General features: G+C 44.0%; 1 protein-coding gene across 14 annotated transcripts in view; it reads right to left on the bottom strand.

Moving 5' to 3' along the window:
* The window catches only part of PPFIBP2 (PPFIB scaffold protein 2), a 246930-nt gene that overhangs the window by 88988 nt on the left and 141366 nt on the right, over positions 1–16576 (bottom strand). For 12 of the 14 annotated variants that reach the window (XM_075927828.2, XM_075927829.2, XM_075927832.2 and 9 more), the window contains 2 exons: positions 6784–6876; positions 2147–2260 (listed from right to left, as the gene is read on the bottom strand). In XM_075927828.2, coding sequence (XP_075783943.2) covers positions 2147–2260; positions 6784–6876 — 207 coding nt within the window. Of the gene's footprint in view, positions 1–2146; positions 2261–2453; positions 2685–6783; positions 6877–7939; positions 7973–16576 lie in introns of those variants that run through there. The other 2 variants (XM_075927835.2, XM_075927838.2) reach the window with 2 other exon arrangements.

The raw sequence follows: 16576 nt of genomic DNA, 5'->3' as shown, positions 1-16576 counted from the left end.
CAGGGAGAAGCAAGACTGAGGGTTCCCCAACTGATCGCTCCAATTGTGTACCAGGCACCAGCTGAGAAGGAATTCCTCTTCCTCTGCATGGACCCCTCTTGAAGCACAGACTGGGTCACACTCGCCCCACAGGGACCTCCCATGGCTACCTTCAGCCAGTAGTGGAGAGGTCACTGTATGGGGGGAACTACCCCATCTGCCCAAACCATCTGCATCTGGACCCCCACTTCTGAGCCTCCCTCCTCCCAAACCTTCACCCTGCTGAGCCCCACTCCTCCCGCATCTGGATCACTCTGCCAAGCCCCTGAATGCAGACCCTACACTGAGCCCCAACCAGCTGTACTTAGACCCCCCACCCCATGAAGCCCCGTTACCCCACCACCTGGATTCCACTCTGGCTGCTCTAGAAAAAAACCCTCTTAGATCCGATTAGGGACATGTTCATGCTGTTTCTGACGGTTCACATTCTAAATAGCTACTAGTCGTTTTTAGAGATCCACCTTCTGAAAAGAAAACCCTAGGTATTAAAAATTGGCATTTTCCAAAATCTAGCACATTTTATATGAGTGAATCCAGCTTCCCTCGCCTTGAACAGTTTGAAAGCATTAATCCAACCAAGGAATCCTATTGGCTAAGAGGTGCACACCCACAGCCCCCTCCAGTCCCCTAACTTGAACCCGCAACATGCCCACCCCTGCCCTGAGCCCCGCATACCACACCATTCACTTACATTTCTTACAAATATTGTTGTAATATCCCCAACCTCCTGATCTGAAGGGCCCCTGCCAGAGGCAGGTTGTAATACGACAGAACCTGTATAAAATTAAGTTACTTCCATCCCTGGACTGAACCAAGATGAGCCAGAAAAATAGGATGAACCTGCACTAGGATCGCTTCTCAATAAACCTTACAGAAAAGAGGCAGTGCTCTGTTTTGGCACAGCTAAATTAATGCTTAAGGTCTGGAAACTAGAAGAAAATGTTACTGGAATCCACATTGACTACAGCCCTTTTTGTTAAAACGTAGCAAATGGTAACAGTTTACAGAGATAAAGAAAAAATAAACTTGATGCAATTCCCATTTTTAAAAAAACCACTAAAACCAATTAAATTGAAAATATGTTAATAATTCTTTTTTTCAGAAATCCAAAATTAAAAATAACTTCCTTAAATAACATTTTTTGAAAAATACAATCATATAGAGCTTGGACATTTTCCTTTTAATTAAAAAAAAAAACTTAATTGAGTTAAGGACCCAAGCAATGCCAGATAAGTGTGCTAATCATCTACAAATAAGTTTAAAACACTTGGATAAGATCCAAACAAGCTTACTTTTGCCCTACAAATCTACAGTCTTGATTTATTTAAATTCTCTATTCTTTGTCTAAATATCTGTAATCTAAATTACCTGTAGATACTCATCATTTTCAGTGCCTCTTGTTGGTACGTGGAAAATTGCAGAGAGAAACTTCTTCAGAATATTTGTCACTGAAACTGTCACTGCTGTCTGATATGCTTAACCACATTTACTTTATGGTGTATTCTATGCCCTCATCCTCTGCTGTGAAATGGCATGAATGGGTTAAGTTGAACAGCAAAAATGAACTGTGGTTTTGTATGCACATGGTCAGAAGTAAGGGGAAAATAGCTTTATATAGTAGCTCTCTCTTTGAGAAGAAAAAGAAAGCTCGTAAAAATGAATCAAGAAAATGCTAATCTAACCCATTTCAACCTCAAATGAACTTAAAATTCAACTTCAAAGCAAGCCACATGAAGGCAGGAGAGAGTTTAAAGCAGTACACAGTACAGAATTAACCCCTACAGAAACTAGCATTTAACCTCACCAATTATTCAACCTTTTCTCTAGCCCACTTTCAGCTTAACTTGCTTGAGTATTCTTAATAATATACAGCCATTTCATTTTACATTCCTTCTGCTTATACCACACAACAGACCAGTAAAATCCATGTATACTAGGAAAGCAAACAAACATGCACTATGAAAATACTGTTCAAGGTAACAGAGAGGATAAAAGGAGACAAAACTGTTCTGTGTCCATTTGCTCAGGCATTAGAGTCAGAAGCATGAATACATGTTCCTTCTCCTTGAAAGAGATTGCATAAGAACCCTTTGAAGTTAGAGTTTACCTGCTGAAGCATTTCTTCAGTAGCATTAAGTTTCAGCTGATGCCCCTCAAGACACACTTCTAGGTCCCGAATTTTCTCTCCTTGTGCCTCCACCTGATCGGTGAGGACACTCACCTGTAATTTGAGAACAAGACACAGAGAACACTTTTGAACTGACTGCAATCAAACGTCAGCTAGCCTTATTAAACAGTCCAGCACACATTGTGTTTTTATATCCAGCCTGTAATTAAAAGTCCTTAAAAGATTTACATTCCTGAGTAGCATACCACTTTCCTCTAGCAAGACAAACACAAATTTTGAATTTTACCTTAAAGCCTCTCACAATATCTTTGCTTTGAAAACATCAATCACCTTTCCCCTGCTTTCTTTAAAACAACAACAAAAGACACAACAACACTGGGAGATTATGTATAAATAGCCTGAGTAAATCATATCACTGTATAAAGAAAACACTGTCTTTTAAAAAAACAGTAGCCTAAAATACTCTTAATATTTTAAGTGATATGAGAACATGCATTGTTTTTTCAGCTTCTGTTAAAACTTCACTTCTTAAAGTGGATAAGCAATAAAAACTCTTCTTCAGGAAACTGACCAATTACAGTGCTTCTTACAAGATCCTGAGTACAACTTACCTATCAATAAAGCTTTCTAAAGCTATAAAAGAATGCAATAAGTAAAAGGCATGTTTTAGCCTTGACTAAGAACTACTCTACAAAAATTTCCAAACTAAACAAGCCAAAACATGAATGAAAAAGAACTGAAATAAAAGGGATGGATCGCTGTGAAGGAAACAATTAGTAATACTTTGAAGGAACTATAAGAATGGTGGTAGGAACTGGTTTAGGAAAGGTTAGACTGTAATAAGAAAAGCCCAATAGCTTAACTCAGAAAGGGTATGTCTACACTACCCCGCTAGTTTGAACTAGCGGGGTAATGTAGGCATACCGCACTTGCTAATGAAGCCCGGGATTTGAATTTCCCGGGCTTCATTAGCATAAGCGGGGAGCCGCCATTTTTAAATCCCCGCTGCTTCGAACCCCGTGCAGCGCGGCTACACGGGGCTCGAACTAGGTAGTTCGGACTAGGTTCCTATTCCGAACTACCGTTACTCCTCGTGAAACGAGGTGTACCGGTAGTTCGGAGTAGGCACCCTAGTCCGAACTACCTATTTCGAGCCCCGTGTAGCCGTGCTGCACGGGGTTCAAAGCAGCGGGGATTTAAAAATGGCGGCTCCCCGCTTATGCTAATGAAGCCCGGGAAATTCAAATCCCGGGCTTCATTAGCAAGTGCGGTATGCATACATTACCCTCCTAGTTCGAACTAGGAGGGTAGTGTAGACATACCCAAACATATTTAACTCAAAAATATATGTAATGCATAACATTACAAAGATTTTAAAATACATCTTGTAGCTCTAGGTGAGGCAGTCCATATTGCATAATCTATATTCATTATTATATTAGTTGTAGTAGTAGTAGCCCTCAGAGACCCAGTCATGGACTGGGTCCCCTTCCTGGTGGGTATTGTGCAACCATACAAAAAAAAAGACAATGTACAAGCATCACTTTATATTTATTTTTATCATAAATATTTACTCTGTCAAAAAAAAAGAAATAGTCATTTTTGGATCACCTAATGTAAGTACGGTAGTGCGATCTCTTTATCATGAAAGTTGAACTTACAAATGTAGAATTATGTACAAAAAATTCATAGAATACTAGGACTGGAAGAGACCTCAAGAGGTCATCGAGTCCAGTCCCCTGCCTTCATGGCAGGACCAAATACTGTCTAGACCATCCCTGATAGACATTTATCTAACCTACTCTTAAATATCTCGAGAGATGGAGATTCCACAACCACCCTAGGCAACTTATTCCAGTGTTTAACCACCCTGACAGTTAGGAACTTTTTCCTAATGTCCAACCTAAACCTCCCTTGCTGCAGTTTAAGCCCATTGCTTCTTGTTCTATCTTCAGAGGCCAGGAAGAACAAGTTTGCTCGCTCCTCCTTGGGACACCCTTTTAGATACCTGAAAACCGCTATCATGTCCCCTCTCAGTCTTCTCTTTTCCAAACTAAACAAGCTCAATTCTTTCAGTCTTCCCTCACAGCTCATGTTCTCTAGACCTTTAATCATTCTTGTTGCTCTTCTCTGCATCTTCTCCAATTTCTCCACATCTTTCTTGAAATGCCCTGCCCAGAACTGGACACAATACTCCAACTGAGGCCTAATCAGTGCAGAGTAGAGCGGAAGAATGACTTCTTGTGTCTTGCTCATGACACACCTGCTAATGCATCCTAGAATCATGTTTACTTTAATAACAAATTACTCAAATTGTATCTTTTAAATAGCTTTAATGATTGTTGGTATTGTTTTTCCAAATGACATTAGTATCTTGGGGGATGTCTACACTACCCTCCTAGTTCGAACTAGGAGGGTAATGTAGGCATACTGCACTTGCAAATGAAGCCCGGGATTTGAATTTCCCGGGCTTCATTTGCATAAGCGGGTCTCCGCCATTTTTAAATCCCCGCTTGTTCGAACCCTGTGCTCGACCCCGGCTACACGCGGCACGAACTAGGTAGTTCGAACTAGGTTTCCTAGTTCAAACTACCGTTACTCTTCATTCTGTTTCAAACAGAAGTTTTATTGCTGAGACTTTTGCTAGTGGCCGTTCTAATTAGACAAGAATTAAGAATTCAATTCACAGGAGGTTTACTGCTTATTTTATAATTGTGATGAGAACATCACTCAATTAAAGTAAGTGTGACCAGAAACACATGTAACAGAAGCTCATTACTGAGATAACATAATGTAAACCCACATGCATTATTGTTGTGTGAACTAGGAACCACTTGCTGAGGGAAAAGGATAAAGCTTGTAAATTGGGAAGCTGGAAACCTGGAAGAAACTGACCTTGTTTCAGGGTTATTTTCCCCTTGTTTTACTGCCAAATTCTTCTTCCTCCTCAGATTTTTAAGGAAGTGAAATAGTTCAGATGCAATCCAAATGCAAGAAATGAACACAGAACCTACTACAGGCAGTCCCCGATTTACGCGGATCCGACTTATGTCGGATCCGCACTTACAAACGGGGCTTTTCTTGCCCCGGAGCTCACGGGCGGCGGGTCGCCACCCGTGTCCTCTGGGGTGAGAAAAGCTTCTCCCGGTCTCCCTGGTCTGCTGGGGGGGTCCAGCAAAGCCGCTGGACCCCCCCCAGCAGACCAGGGACACCCGAGCTTTGCTCGTTTAGCTGCCCAGGCCCACCTGGGCGGCTTTGCTCGGGTCTCCCTGGTCTTCTGGAGGGGAGGGGGTGCAGCTAGTGCGCCCCCCCCCCAGCAGACCAGGCTTTTGTTGCGGGACGCCTCGGGTAGAGCAGCTGGGGTGCTGCCGGGTTGGTCCTGTGGGAACCTACCGGGCAGCGCCCCAGCTGTTCTGTCCCAGGCTCCAGATTCAGCAGCTGTTGAAACTGATCAGGCTGATTCCAGGAAGCTGGGGGCAGAGCAACTCTGCCTCCGGCTTCCTGTAGTCAGCCCCTGGTCAGTTTCAGTGGCAGCAGCTGAATCTGGAGCCAGTTCCGAGTTACGTACAAATTCAACTTAAGAACAAACCTATAGTCCCTATCTTGTACGTAACCCAGGGACTGCCTGTATTCTGTTTACTTCCTGACAGAGAAACAAGGTTTGGGAAAGCTAGATGTTATAACACATTTCTGATTTGAATCATGGGGAAGAGAAGAATTTGACAGTTAAGAGAGTCTTATGTCACCTGGAGAATGGAAGGAGAGTGTGTTGTGGAACCATGTCATTATTGAAGTGTCTGTTCCTGCCCTTTCCTTCATCCCAACCTTCTAGTTTCCTCATTTCTCCTGTTCCTAATTTCCCACATTCTCCCCACAACTACAGGACAACAGGGTTCATCACCCCACCTTTCAATTCAGAGTATGCTGCTGATCAATATTCTTTTACTAGAGACTTGTGCATGGTAGATCAACTATAATGGAAAAAGAGAGTAGGGCATTTGGACTCTCGTAATGAATGATAAATCATCAGATGAGGGTCCAATCCTCCCTCAGAATAACTCCACTGACTTCACTGGATTTACACCACCTGTGGGGCTAGCACTGAAGGAGAAAGAGAGTGAATTTGTGGCAGGTGGGATGGAGGAAGTGGAAGCCCGGGAAGATGGGGGAGAATTGCGCACAAGAGCTAGCTGTCCAATTCCCAGCCAATTATAGAAATTGTCACAAAACCATGTTTTTCATAGAACCAACTGGGATAATTTTGCACACTCTGAACAATTACTTGGCAGCCACATCTGTAGTGTTCATTTTACAGAACAATGTGAATAACGTCAACTGACACGTCCACTATTTTGAATGTGATTTATCTTCTTGCTTAGTCACTTTCTTCTCTTCTTTGTGTTACATATAAATGTCAATCCTTTTCATGGCTGGCCTGGCTAAAGGCAAGCTTTCCTCACATCCAATGGCAATTTTCTATTCAGCGCCCAATAAATGTTTCTTGCACAGATCGTATTCCATTGCTACAACAGAACCAAGGTGTTTGGCTTCATATTTCTCTCATGACTTTTAGCCATTGAATACAAAATAAGTTTATAGTATGCTTCTATACATACCTGCAGTATGAGAGACTCTTTATCACCTTCTAATCGTGACAGTCGTTCTTGATAGGTTTCATTGTTAGCAGCAGAAAGATGATTCACCTGAGACTGAAGATAATAATATGCTAAGAATTTAATCAAATAATGTAAATGAAAATGTCAAGCAATAATGAACATAACAAACAGCAATATAGAACCAGGGGAGCTGCAATATAGCAATGTAAATGCATATATTATATTGAATTTGATCCTGCAAAGAGTTATCTGTTATGCCATAAGCAGTTTGGTGACTCCTTTTAAGTGCTTCTGAAGCTTAGACAACTTATTTCTAGGGATCAGTACCTCTGCATACCAAAAGGTCAATCAAGAATGACATCCAGGAGAACTTCATGTTACTCCTGAGCTTTGTGCATTTTTTCCAAATATAATGGAACACAAATTGTGTCTTGAACTGGAATCAGTATACCCTCAGCCATTTGTGAGCCTGTAAGATATTACAGGGAGGTCATTTCTTTCTTGTTATCCATTTGTTTTCATTTGTCATGCAAACTTCCACTGAAAATATCACATATAGGTTGGAAATTAATAATTACAAATATTAGTGCTGACATGCAAATTGGTGCATTTTCAAAACACATTTTAATAGAACACCCTGGTAGTGCAACCACTGAAAATAAATGTTTACCATTAGACCGAAACATAAAAGAATCCAGCCACCACAGAAAACAGCCCCAACTTTTTGAAGAAAAGCAGCAAATAAACAGAGGCGAGTCTAACTGAACCTCTGGCTTTGGATACCTGGAAACTTCAGAATGTTAAAAATTCATGTTCAGAATCAAACTTTGTATCTTGGGCTCTCCAGTTGAAATGATACAAACTCAGAACCATGAATACTATGTACAGAAGCATTGTGAACTATGTTACTTTGACATCCTTTGTGAATAAGACTTCATATTAATCATAGCTCATGTAGGAAAGTCATTTTAAAAAGTAATCCAAGTGTGTAGTTCACTTTGCAAATAGGTCCCTATGAACAGACTACTGAAAAATACGAAATTTTCTTTTACTATAAATTTATGAAAAATATCTTAAAATGCTTGTAATACAAAACCAGAGTTTAACAATATACAAGTTCAGGCTTTAAAAACACCTCATAGAAATAAATACTTACATAATATTCTTCTAACATGTAAAGACTCCACAGCATTTACTTCAAGTCCTTTGCTTTGTTTTGTCTGTCAAAGTACACCACAAAAAGCTACCTTGTATTTTATAGGCTACAGCTCGGTAGATGCATTTTTTTAGCAACATAATTACTATAAAGCAAATGCAAGGGAAAAATGTGTTCCTTGTTAATGGGTTATTATTACCTTGTTTAGCTAGAAACTTATCAGGAACTACTGTGGCTGTTTAATTAGATTTCTAAAGCAAACTCACTGTGCAGAGCAGATAGGAAAAAAAGCAAATTAGAACACAGCATGAACTGTCATTGTCAGTGACCATGCAATTATGTGCCTTAACAATCAGTAATACGACAATGTCTGCTGTGGTATTGAAAGGAATACTGTTCATTTGCAGAAATTTCACAATCTATACACATCACAATCTACAGAAATAGTACCCATTTCTGTGTCCATTGAAAGTCAACTGTAAAACTCCCTTTGCCTTTAATGGCACAGGAGCAACTCCACGTTAACAATTTTTGAATATTGTGCAGCAAATTGCTATGACGGTAAATACTACATTATGCAACGTCAAAGAAGGGTGACCCTATAAGTGGAGGGAGGTGAGGGAGGAATGGGGCACGAGCCCCCGATGGGGAGGACTGGGCTGGCTCTGTGGGCTTCTGGGGGTGGAAGCTCTCCTGCAGCCCCCCAATTGCCCCCTCTCCGCAGATGGCAGCCTGCGGTAAGTGCAGCCGGTCTGATGGCCGAGTGCTGTGATGTGCCCAGTGTGGCACTCAGGGCACTCCAAGCCAGGACTTCTTTGCAAGCGGGGCACCCCTGAGAACTGTCTGTCCGGGGTGGGGGTCGGGACCCTTTAAGCACAGCCCTCGGCTAGCCTGAGACAGCATCTCCACGCTCTAAGTCCTCCTCTGATGCCCTGCCGGCACTGCTTCCGGCCATCCTTAACCCCGCTTCAGGGTCCACTTAATGTGGACACGCTAGTTCGAATTAGCAAAACGCTAATTCGAACTAGTTTTTAGTTCTAGATGCGTTAGTTCGAATTAGCGCTGTAGTGTAGACATACCCTAAGTGTCACCAAATGAAGTGAACAGGCAGTAGGTTTAGAACAATCCAAAGGAAGTACTTCCTCATACAACACATAATCAACCTGTAGAACCAGAGGATGTTGGGAAGGCCAAGACTATAACAGAATTAAAAAAAGAGGTTAGTGAGTGCATGGATCCATCGAGAGCTATTAGTCAGGATGTGCAGGGATTGAAAACCAGGCTCTGAAGTGTCCCCAGCCTGTGTTCACCAGAAGCTGGGAATGGGCGAGGGGAGGGATCATTTGATGCTTGCCTGTTCTATTCATTCCTCTGAAGCAGGTGGCATCGGCCACTGTCAGAGAACAGACTACTGTACTAGACGGGCTGTACTCGTGTGGCTACTCTTATAAACAGGATGAAGGGAGGGAATGCCTGAGATTTTACCAAACACATCACCTCTTCTCCCTTCCTGTCCCTGTGGCTGAAAGCAGCTTGTCCCTTCCTGCCCAGAAACTGTCAGAAGGCACTAATACCCACAGGCTGCTGCTGGCCACCACCACAACCCAGCTGCCTCTTGTCCTCCAGTTACAGTGTGGATAGGAAGGGGCTAAGCCCTAAGAATGTACTGCTCACCATGGGCCCAGGCAACATGACTACAGGGGCTTCAGCTAGAGAGGCGCCTCAGCTAGGGAGAGTGCCTAGGGGATGGAGCAGACCCATGGTCCCTGAGGGCACAACCCGGGCAGAAGTAAGGGAATCCATTTTGAAGCACTTGGAAGAGGGGAAAGTGATCAGGAATAGTCAACATGGATTCACCACGGGCAAGTCGTGCCTGACCAATCTGATTAGCTTCTATGATGAGGTAACTGGCTCTGTGGATATGGGGAAGTCAGTGGATGTTATATACCTTGATTTTAGCAAAGCTTTTGATACGGTTTCCCACAGTATTCTTGCCAGCAAGTTAAAGAAGGCTGGATTGGATACATGAACTGTAAGGTGGATGGCAAACTGGCTAAATCACCAGGCTTAATGGGTAGTGATCAACGGCTCAATATCTGGCAGGCAGTAGGTTAGTGGATTGCCCCAAGGATCAGTTTTAGGGCTGGTTTGGTTCAACATCTTTATTATTTGGATGAGGGGATGTATTTCACTTTCAGCAAGTTCCCAAATGACATGAACCTAGGGTTGAGGTAGATTTTCTGGAGTGCAGGGATATGGTGCAGAGTGCCCTAGAGAAATTGGAGGATTGGGCAAAAAGAAATCTGATGAGGTTCAACAAGGACAAGTGCAGATTCCTGCCCTTGGGATGGAAGAATCCCAAGCATTGTTACTGGCTGGGGACCAACTGGCTAAGCAGCAGTTCTGCAGAAAAGGACCTGGGGATTACAGTGGCTGAGAAGCTGGATACGAGTCAACAGTGTGCCCTTGTAGCAAAGAAGGTTAATGGCATATTAGGGTACTTCTAGACTACAGGGCTCCATCGACAGAGCCATGAAAAATAGTTTATGCAGCATAGTCAAAGAAGCGGGGATTTAAATAATCCTCGCTTCATTAAAATAAAATTGGCTGCAGCGCTGTGCCGACGATCAGCTGATCCCGCACACTGCAGCAGTCTAGACATGGCGCAGTCAACAAGGGAAGTCTTTGTCAATTGCTCCAGTAAACCTTGTTTCACTACATTTTCAAGCACATAATAGCTCAGCATGGATACAAAATTTGCATCTGAATCTACATTTGTATTCGCAGAAAGTTCAGTGGATATCTGAGTCCGTATCTGCTGGTGCAGATACCTGTGGATATAAAGTGAATATCCGCAGATTTGCAGGACTCTACAAAGATGGGCACTTAGGGGCAGAGTTGCAGGGTGCTGTGCAGCTTTGACTTCCGAGGGTCCTCCAGATCTCACAGAACTATTAATATATAAGGCTTTCTGGAAGGTCTCCTCCTTTTCTTATTTTTTCAGTTTATCTTTGAAAACATCCCCTGATCATCACCTTCCCTGCACATCTCATCAATTGTCTATTTTCAACCCTTCATTTAAAAAACAAATACAACAGATGTCAGAAGTGCATAGGTCCAGGGTACATGGATCAATCCAGTTGTTAGGATTTTTTTACAGAGCTATAATGGAAACAAAAAATTTCAATAAGTACCCAAGAGATGTCCCTGTATGTCCAGTAGGGATATCCCCTTGCCTGAGAGGTTGCATGACCTCTGACATACTGCTAGCTAGTCTGCTTTTTATCTTACAGACTCACTTAGTGCAGGGACCTTTGACCTAATTCCTAACATTAAAAATACTTACTTCCCTCCATCATCATGGGGTTCAGGGACCTGATGGACAATTTCCCACAACAGGACCCATGGCCACAACAACACGATGGGAGAAACTCCCTTGTAACAGATGCTGTACCCTAGGAGCATCATTCACATCTCTACATGGAGCAGGATAAGCCACAGGTGAAGAGATAAAGAGGAGGAGCCTAGCATTCTTCCAGCTTACTATAAATCCTGTACAGTTCATATCCGGAAACAATTCATTTTGATAATTAATTGCATTTTCATTATGTGCCTCATCCTGAGCATCAAGTTATAATCCTCACTGCAAATTCACTTATGGGGGACAATGCATACATCCCACTGGTCCACCCAAAACCCTGCTTTGAGGAGCCCATAGTTTCCCACAGTCTCTCTCCTGGTCACTTTTACCTGGGTGTGAATTTCTCCCTTGGAATTTACAGTTTAATTTTAGAGTAGCTTTAGAGAAGTGAACACTAATTCTGTTTAGTTTTCAAAGCTTTGGCATTTGATCATGTTGTGCATTTTTTCTAGAAGTATTGTGGCCTACTCGGCTTCCCAGAACATGTAATTCCTTTCTAGAATGTCTGACACTTCATTTTGCAAGAAGAGCCACATCTATGCTTCCAATGTTACAAGCATCCCTAGGAACTAATCTTCTTTGGCGAGGTATGTGGGCTCAAAGCTGGGAAAATAAAATAAGAGTTTTTTTTGTTTTTGTTAGCTTTCTTAGTTGCTGATAACATTCTCATTTTGATCATTGAGTCACAGATGATAAAGATAGTTGTTCTTTCAAGAGTTGTACAGGATTCTTAAGAAGAAGGCTCTCTTGTAATTTTTCAAACCTCCATTTAGTTTTATCTCAGTCAGACAGGCAAGATTTTAGGGGGAAAGGAGAGCTATTGAAGGGGAGGGAAACAGAAAAGTGGTTCTAGATTTCAAGATTTGTACAAGAAATGCTTCTACCAGAAAAGTGAGATTGTGTTCATGACCAAAGAGAAGATGAATTTTGCACCATATGCACTTATTACTGTTGATTTTGCCCCTTTGCTACTTTTTTTAGGAAACATGACAGTGATCATTTATGTTCAGGGGAAAGATTTTACAGGCTCAAAGAATTAAATGAATGTCATTGCATTTTTTGCCATACATAATTTTTCATGAAACACAAACAGAATTCACAAACGTAACTGAAGAGTCAGCAGTCTAGAAGATGATCAGCATCATATCAGATATCCAAATTGCTGCACCCATTTTTATCAACGGTAAAGCTGTCCAGTGTTATCTGCCTTCTTGTATGCTTGTGAAACATCCCCAAATGCAAATGTATTATTCAATATCCATGTAAAAGCTAGTGAATCAGTCTCATGTAAGCAAGAAAATACCTGCTTTTTTCACAGGTCAGCGAGTGAGTGAGCTGTTATCTGTACTTGTGAGATAAGTGCCACAAGATGACCTATTCAATAACATTAATAGATTGATATATAGAACACGATAAAACAATGTACAGCCAGTCCCCGAGTTACGAATGCATTATGGACCAAACGCTTGGCCGTAACTCGGGAGGGTCGTAACTCGGAACCCATTGAGTTACATTGCGACTGCGCTGTTCATAAGCACGGATTGCGTTTGTAACTCAGAGCCCGCATTTACGACCGCTTTGGTCGTAAGTGTGGATGGTCATAAGTCGAGATGGCTGTAAGTTGGGGACCAGCTGTAGATTGTTGGAATACTTTCTGCAGTTGTAAAAGTGGAGTACTTTGTTTCCTCTCTAAGGGTGCATCTACACAGCACATTAATTTTGGAATAACAATGTGAATTGTTATTCCATGAGGAATATCGCCCATTCTGAAATAGCTATTTCAGAATAGGGTATGTGTAGATGCAGCGGCTGGAGCTATTTTGAAATAAGGGGCCTCCAGGAAATCCCACAGGTGTCCTGGTGGCCATTCTGTCCATACTCAATAGGACTCTATAATTCCTCTTCTCATGCAGTCCTTAAAGCTGCAGCCACAGGGGAAAGGGCTTGTGGCAGAAAGCTGGCCCAGACAGCCTACAGCAACTCTGCTGCTGCCACACCAACTGACTGGGCCAGCAGGAGCAACCCTCAAGCTCCCCAAGAACCCTCCACCACTCACTCCCAGGGAGCAGTCTGACAGCTCCCAGAAGCTTGCCAGGCATCATAAGAGGCATGCGCCGTCTTGGTCTTGGGTGGAGATCCTGGGGTGAATCGAGGTGTGGGGCAAGGAGGAAAATCTCTAGGCTCTCCAGAACTGACAACGCAATGCTGAAATCTATGGCCACGTGGCTGACATCCTGGCCTCAAAGGGCTGCGTCTGGACTCAGGAGCTGGTCTAGATGAAAGTAAAGGCGCAATGCCAGGCATATGACAGGATGAAGGAGTGCAGCTTCTGCCCCTATTATCAGGACCTGCACCATCCTGGGGGTGGCACAGTCCCTTTCCCATGTCTGGTGGTCGACTCAGGGCTGGACCAGGTCCAGGAGTATTTGCCACTCATACACCTTGACCCCCTCTCCTCCAGTGGCCAGGGACACAAGTCCTCTTCCCTTGGACACCACCACTGATGGATCCGGCCTGTGCACAGCATCAAGGCAAGCCCAGCCAGCTCAAGGCCCCCCTTCCACCCACATGATCCCAGTGTGGCTGGCAACTTCCCATGCCTGCTTGTTCCCAGGACATGGGGGTGGTGAGGCTCCTCACTCCTGTGGACATCTGGATCTCTGTAGGAAAGGGCCCGCTGTCCAGACTGCAGATGGCCTTGCTCCCAGGACATCACCATCTGACCTGAGACGTGTCGGTCTCAGCTCACACATGAGGGCAAAGCCTCAGGGACAGTGTCTCCAGGGATGACTGAGCACCTCTCTTTATTGTCCCCAGCCAGACCAGCTGTGAGAGGGGCAGGTAACACCACCCAGGGCAGTCGCCCGACACCAGGGGACCTGCAGGCACCGGAGGATGCGGGAGGAACTGCTGCAGGAGCACATCTCTGTGCTCCGGGCCCGGCATGAGACACTGGACCAGAGGCTCCGGGAGGATGTGCAATTGCAGAGAGACCTTCAGGGAGTTGATGTAGCAGGGATGCACCATGTGCACAATCATCCAGTCTCTCTTCACTGCAACAGAGCCAGTTCCTGCTCCTGCTGCTGCTCCTGCTGCCGCTCTTGCCCCAGCCCCACCTCCTGGTCCTGCCACACCACTGCAGGGCATCATGAGCCAGGGCAAGAGAGGGTAGGTCATGTCCCACACAATACAGAGTGGCATGTCTATGTTCCTGACCCTGATGATGTGGTTGGGGAAGAAAGTGCCAGCCTCCAGCTTCTGGTAGACTCTTGAGTTTTGGAACATGCGACACATAGATGTTGATGAACTGCCCGCAGTAGTTGAGGGCCTGCAGGACCGTGGAGAAGTACCCCTTGTGGTTCATATAGACAGATGCCTGGTGATCAGGGGCCCAGATGGGGATGTGGGTGCCGTTAATAAGCTTGCCGCAGTTGGGGAAGCAAATGTTGGCAAAGCTGGAAGCGATGATGTCTGCATCACCAAGGTTGATGACCCTGCACAGCAGGATGGTGGTCGTGGCCTTCACCACCTGTTAAAGGAGAAACAGAGAATCACTGGGGTGCCAGAGCCCACGGGAGGTCCCCTCCTCCACCTCCCCTCCCCCATATAGACCAGGAGCAACCCCCTACGTAGCCCATTTCCCAGCAGAGCTGTGTGAGGGCAGGACTGAAAAACTGCCTGGGGAAGTGGGCTTCCCCACCTCTACCCCCAACTGCCGCTTTCCCTTGGGTACCCCCTTCCAGCAGTTCAGCCCCAGAACTTTAGCCCAAAAGCTCCATACCTGCATGATGAAGGCCCTGATGGTCGACTTCCCCATGCTGAACTGGTTCCCAAAGGATCGCTGTCCAGTATGGTGAGCTTCCAAAAAGTGACAGTGTCCCGCTTCTTCAGGGTGATGGGGGTGGCATGTGTGTTTCCCATCATGTAAGGGCAGGGGTGAGTCAGGCACACAACTCCAGGAAGGTCTCCTTCCTCATGAAGAAATTCTGGAGCCACTGCTGGTCGTCCCACCGCTCCATGATGAGCTGGTCCCACCAGTAGGAACTTGTGTCCAGCCACCAGAACTGTGCTCCCAGACAAATGGGGAGGGTCTCCTCAATCAGCTGGGAGTTGCCTTCCAGCAGGGTCAGGAGGGCAGCCTGCAGAAACTGCAGCACAATAGATGAGGGCTCCATGGAGTAACTGCATCCTTATGCCCCGATGCCTTACCTGGAGTGGTTCCAGGTGGCCTTAAATGCGATTCAGCATCCAATCAGTATGGGCGCTCTATTTTGAAATAGCTAAGCATGCAGCATTTGCTTTGTTGACAAGAGAGCTCTGACAAAGACATATTCAAAATACAGAAAGTATATACAAAGTAATAAAATTCAGAATGGGACAATCTATAGTTTCCTTGTGTGTGCTAAATTTTAGCTTCAGGAAGCTTTATCAAGCTGCTCAGAATGAGCTTGACAGTTTGGTCAGTACACTGAAGCACAGTAATTCGGCACTAATTCTACAGAAGCCATACTGAAACAATAATAAAGCATTTAGATCAGCGGTTCTCAAACTTTTTTCGCAAGGCATCCAAAGCTTAATAGAGAGTTCTCCTTCCATAGTCATAGTTCCCCTTCCATTTGCAATCACATGAACCATCTCCAGGTCCACAGAGAATTGAATAAGTCCCCTATGGCCACTATGGCAATTGCATGCATAGACAAAATAATCTTAAGGATGTGCTTAATGTATTCTTTCTTGTATTGCCATTTTGCAACTGAAAACATAGACGCAGAGTCAGCAGTGTGTGACCAACCAGTTTTCCACTGACTTCCATCAGTCCATGGCCCACAGCCCGAGAAACTATGTTTTGTCATTTGCATCCAGACTGAAGAAAGAGATCATCTCATCTCATCTCATCTCATCTCATCTCATCTCATCTCATCTCATCTCATCTCATCTCATCTCATCTCATCCTCCCTTTTTTCTGTATCAGTCTATTGTGGGGTCAAGGCTATCAAGAGAAATATGCAATTCTTATCTCTTTATCTCTGTTTTGCGACACATCCAGGTCACTACTTCTGTTCCACAATTGCATAACCATGGGCACAGTGAATTATTATTTGGGAGATACTTGTAGATATTATTTGAATCTCCTACTACAATTGGAATGCAAATCCAAACCATTAATATTTTAGAGCTTTTAGTATAAGAACTTTGCAGAGTTGCTAGATACACGG

The sequence above is a fragment of the Pelodiscus sinensis genome, chromosome 5 (genome assembly GCF_052426305.1).
Source record: "Pelodiscus sinensis isolate ZL-2025 chromosome 5, ASM5242630v1, whole genome shotgun sequence".
Lineage (NCBI taxonomy): Eukaryota > Metazoa > Chordata > Testudines > Trionychidae > Pelodiscus > Pelodiscus sinensis.
The sequence above is the reverse complement of the archived record's forward strand: the minus strand, read 5'-3'. Positions and strand labels throughout refer to the sequence as shown.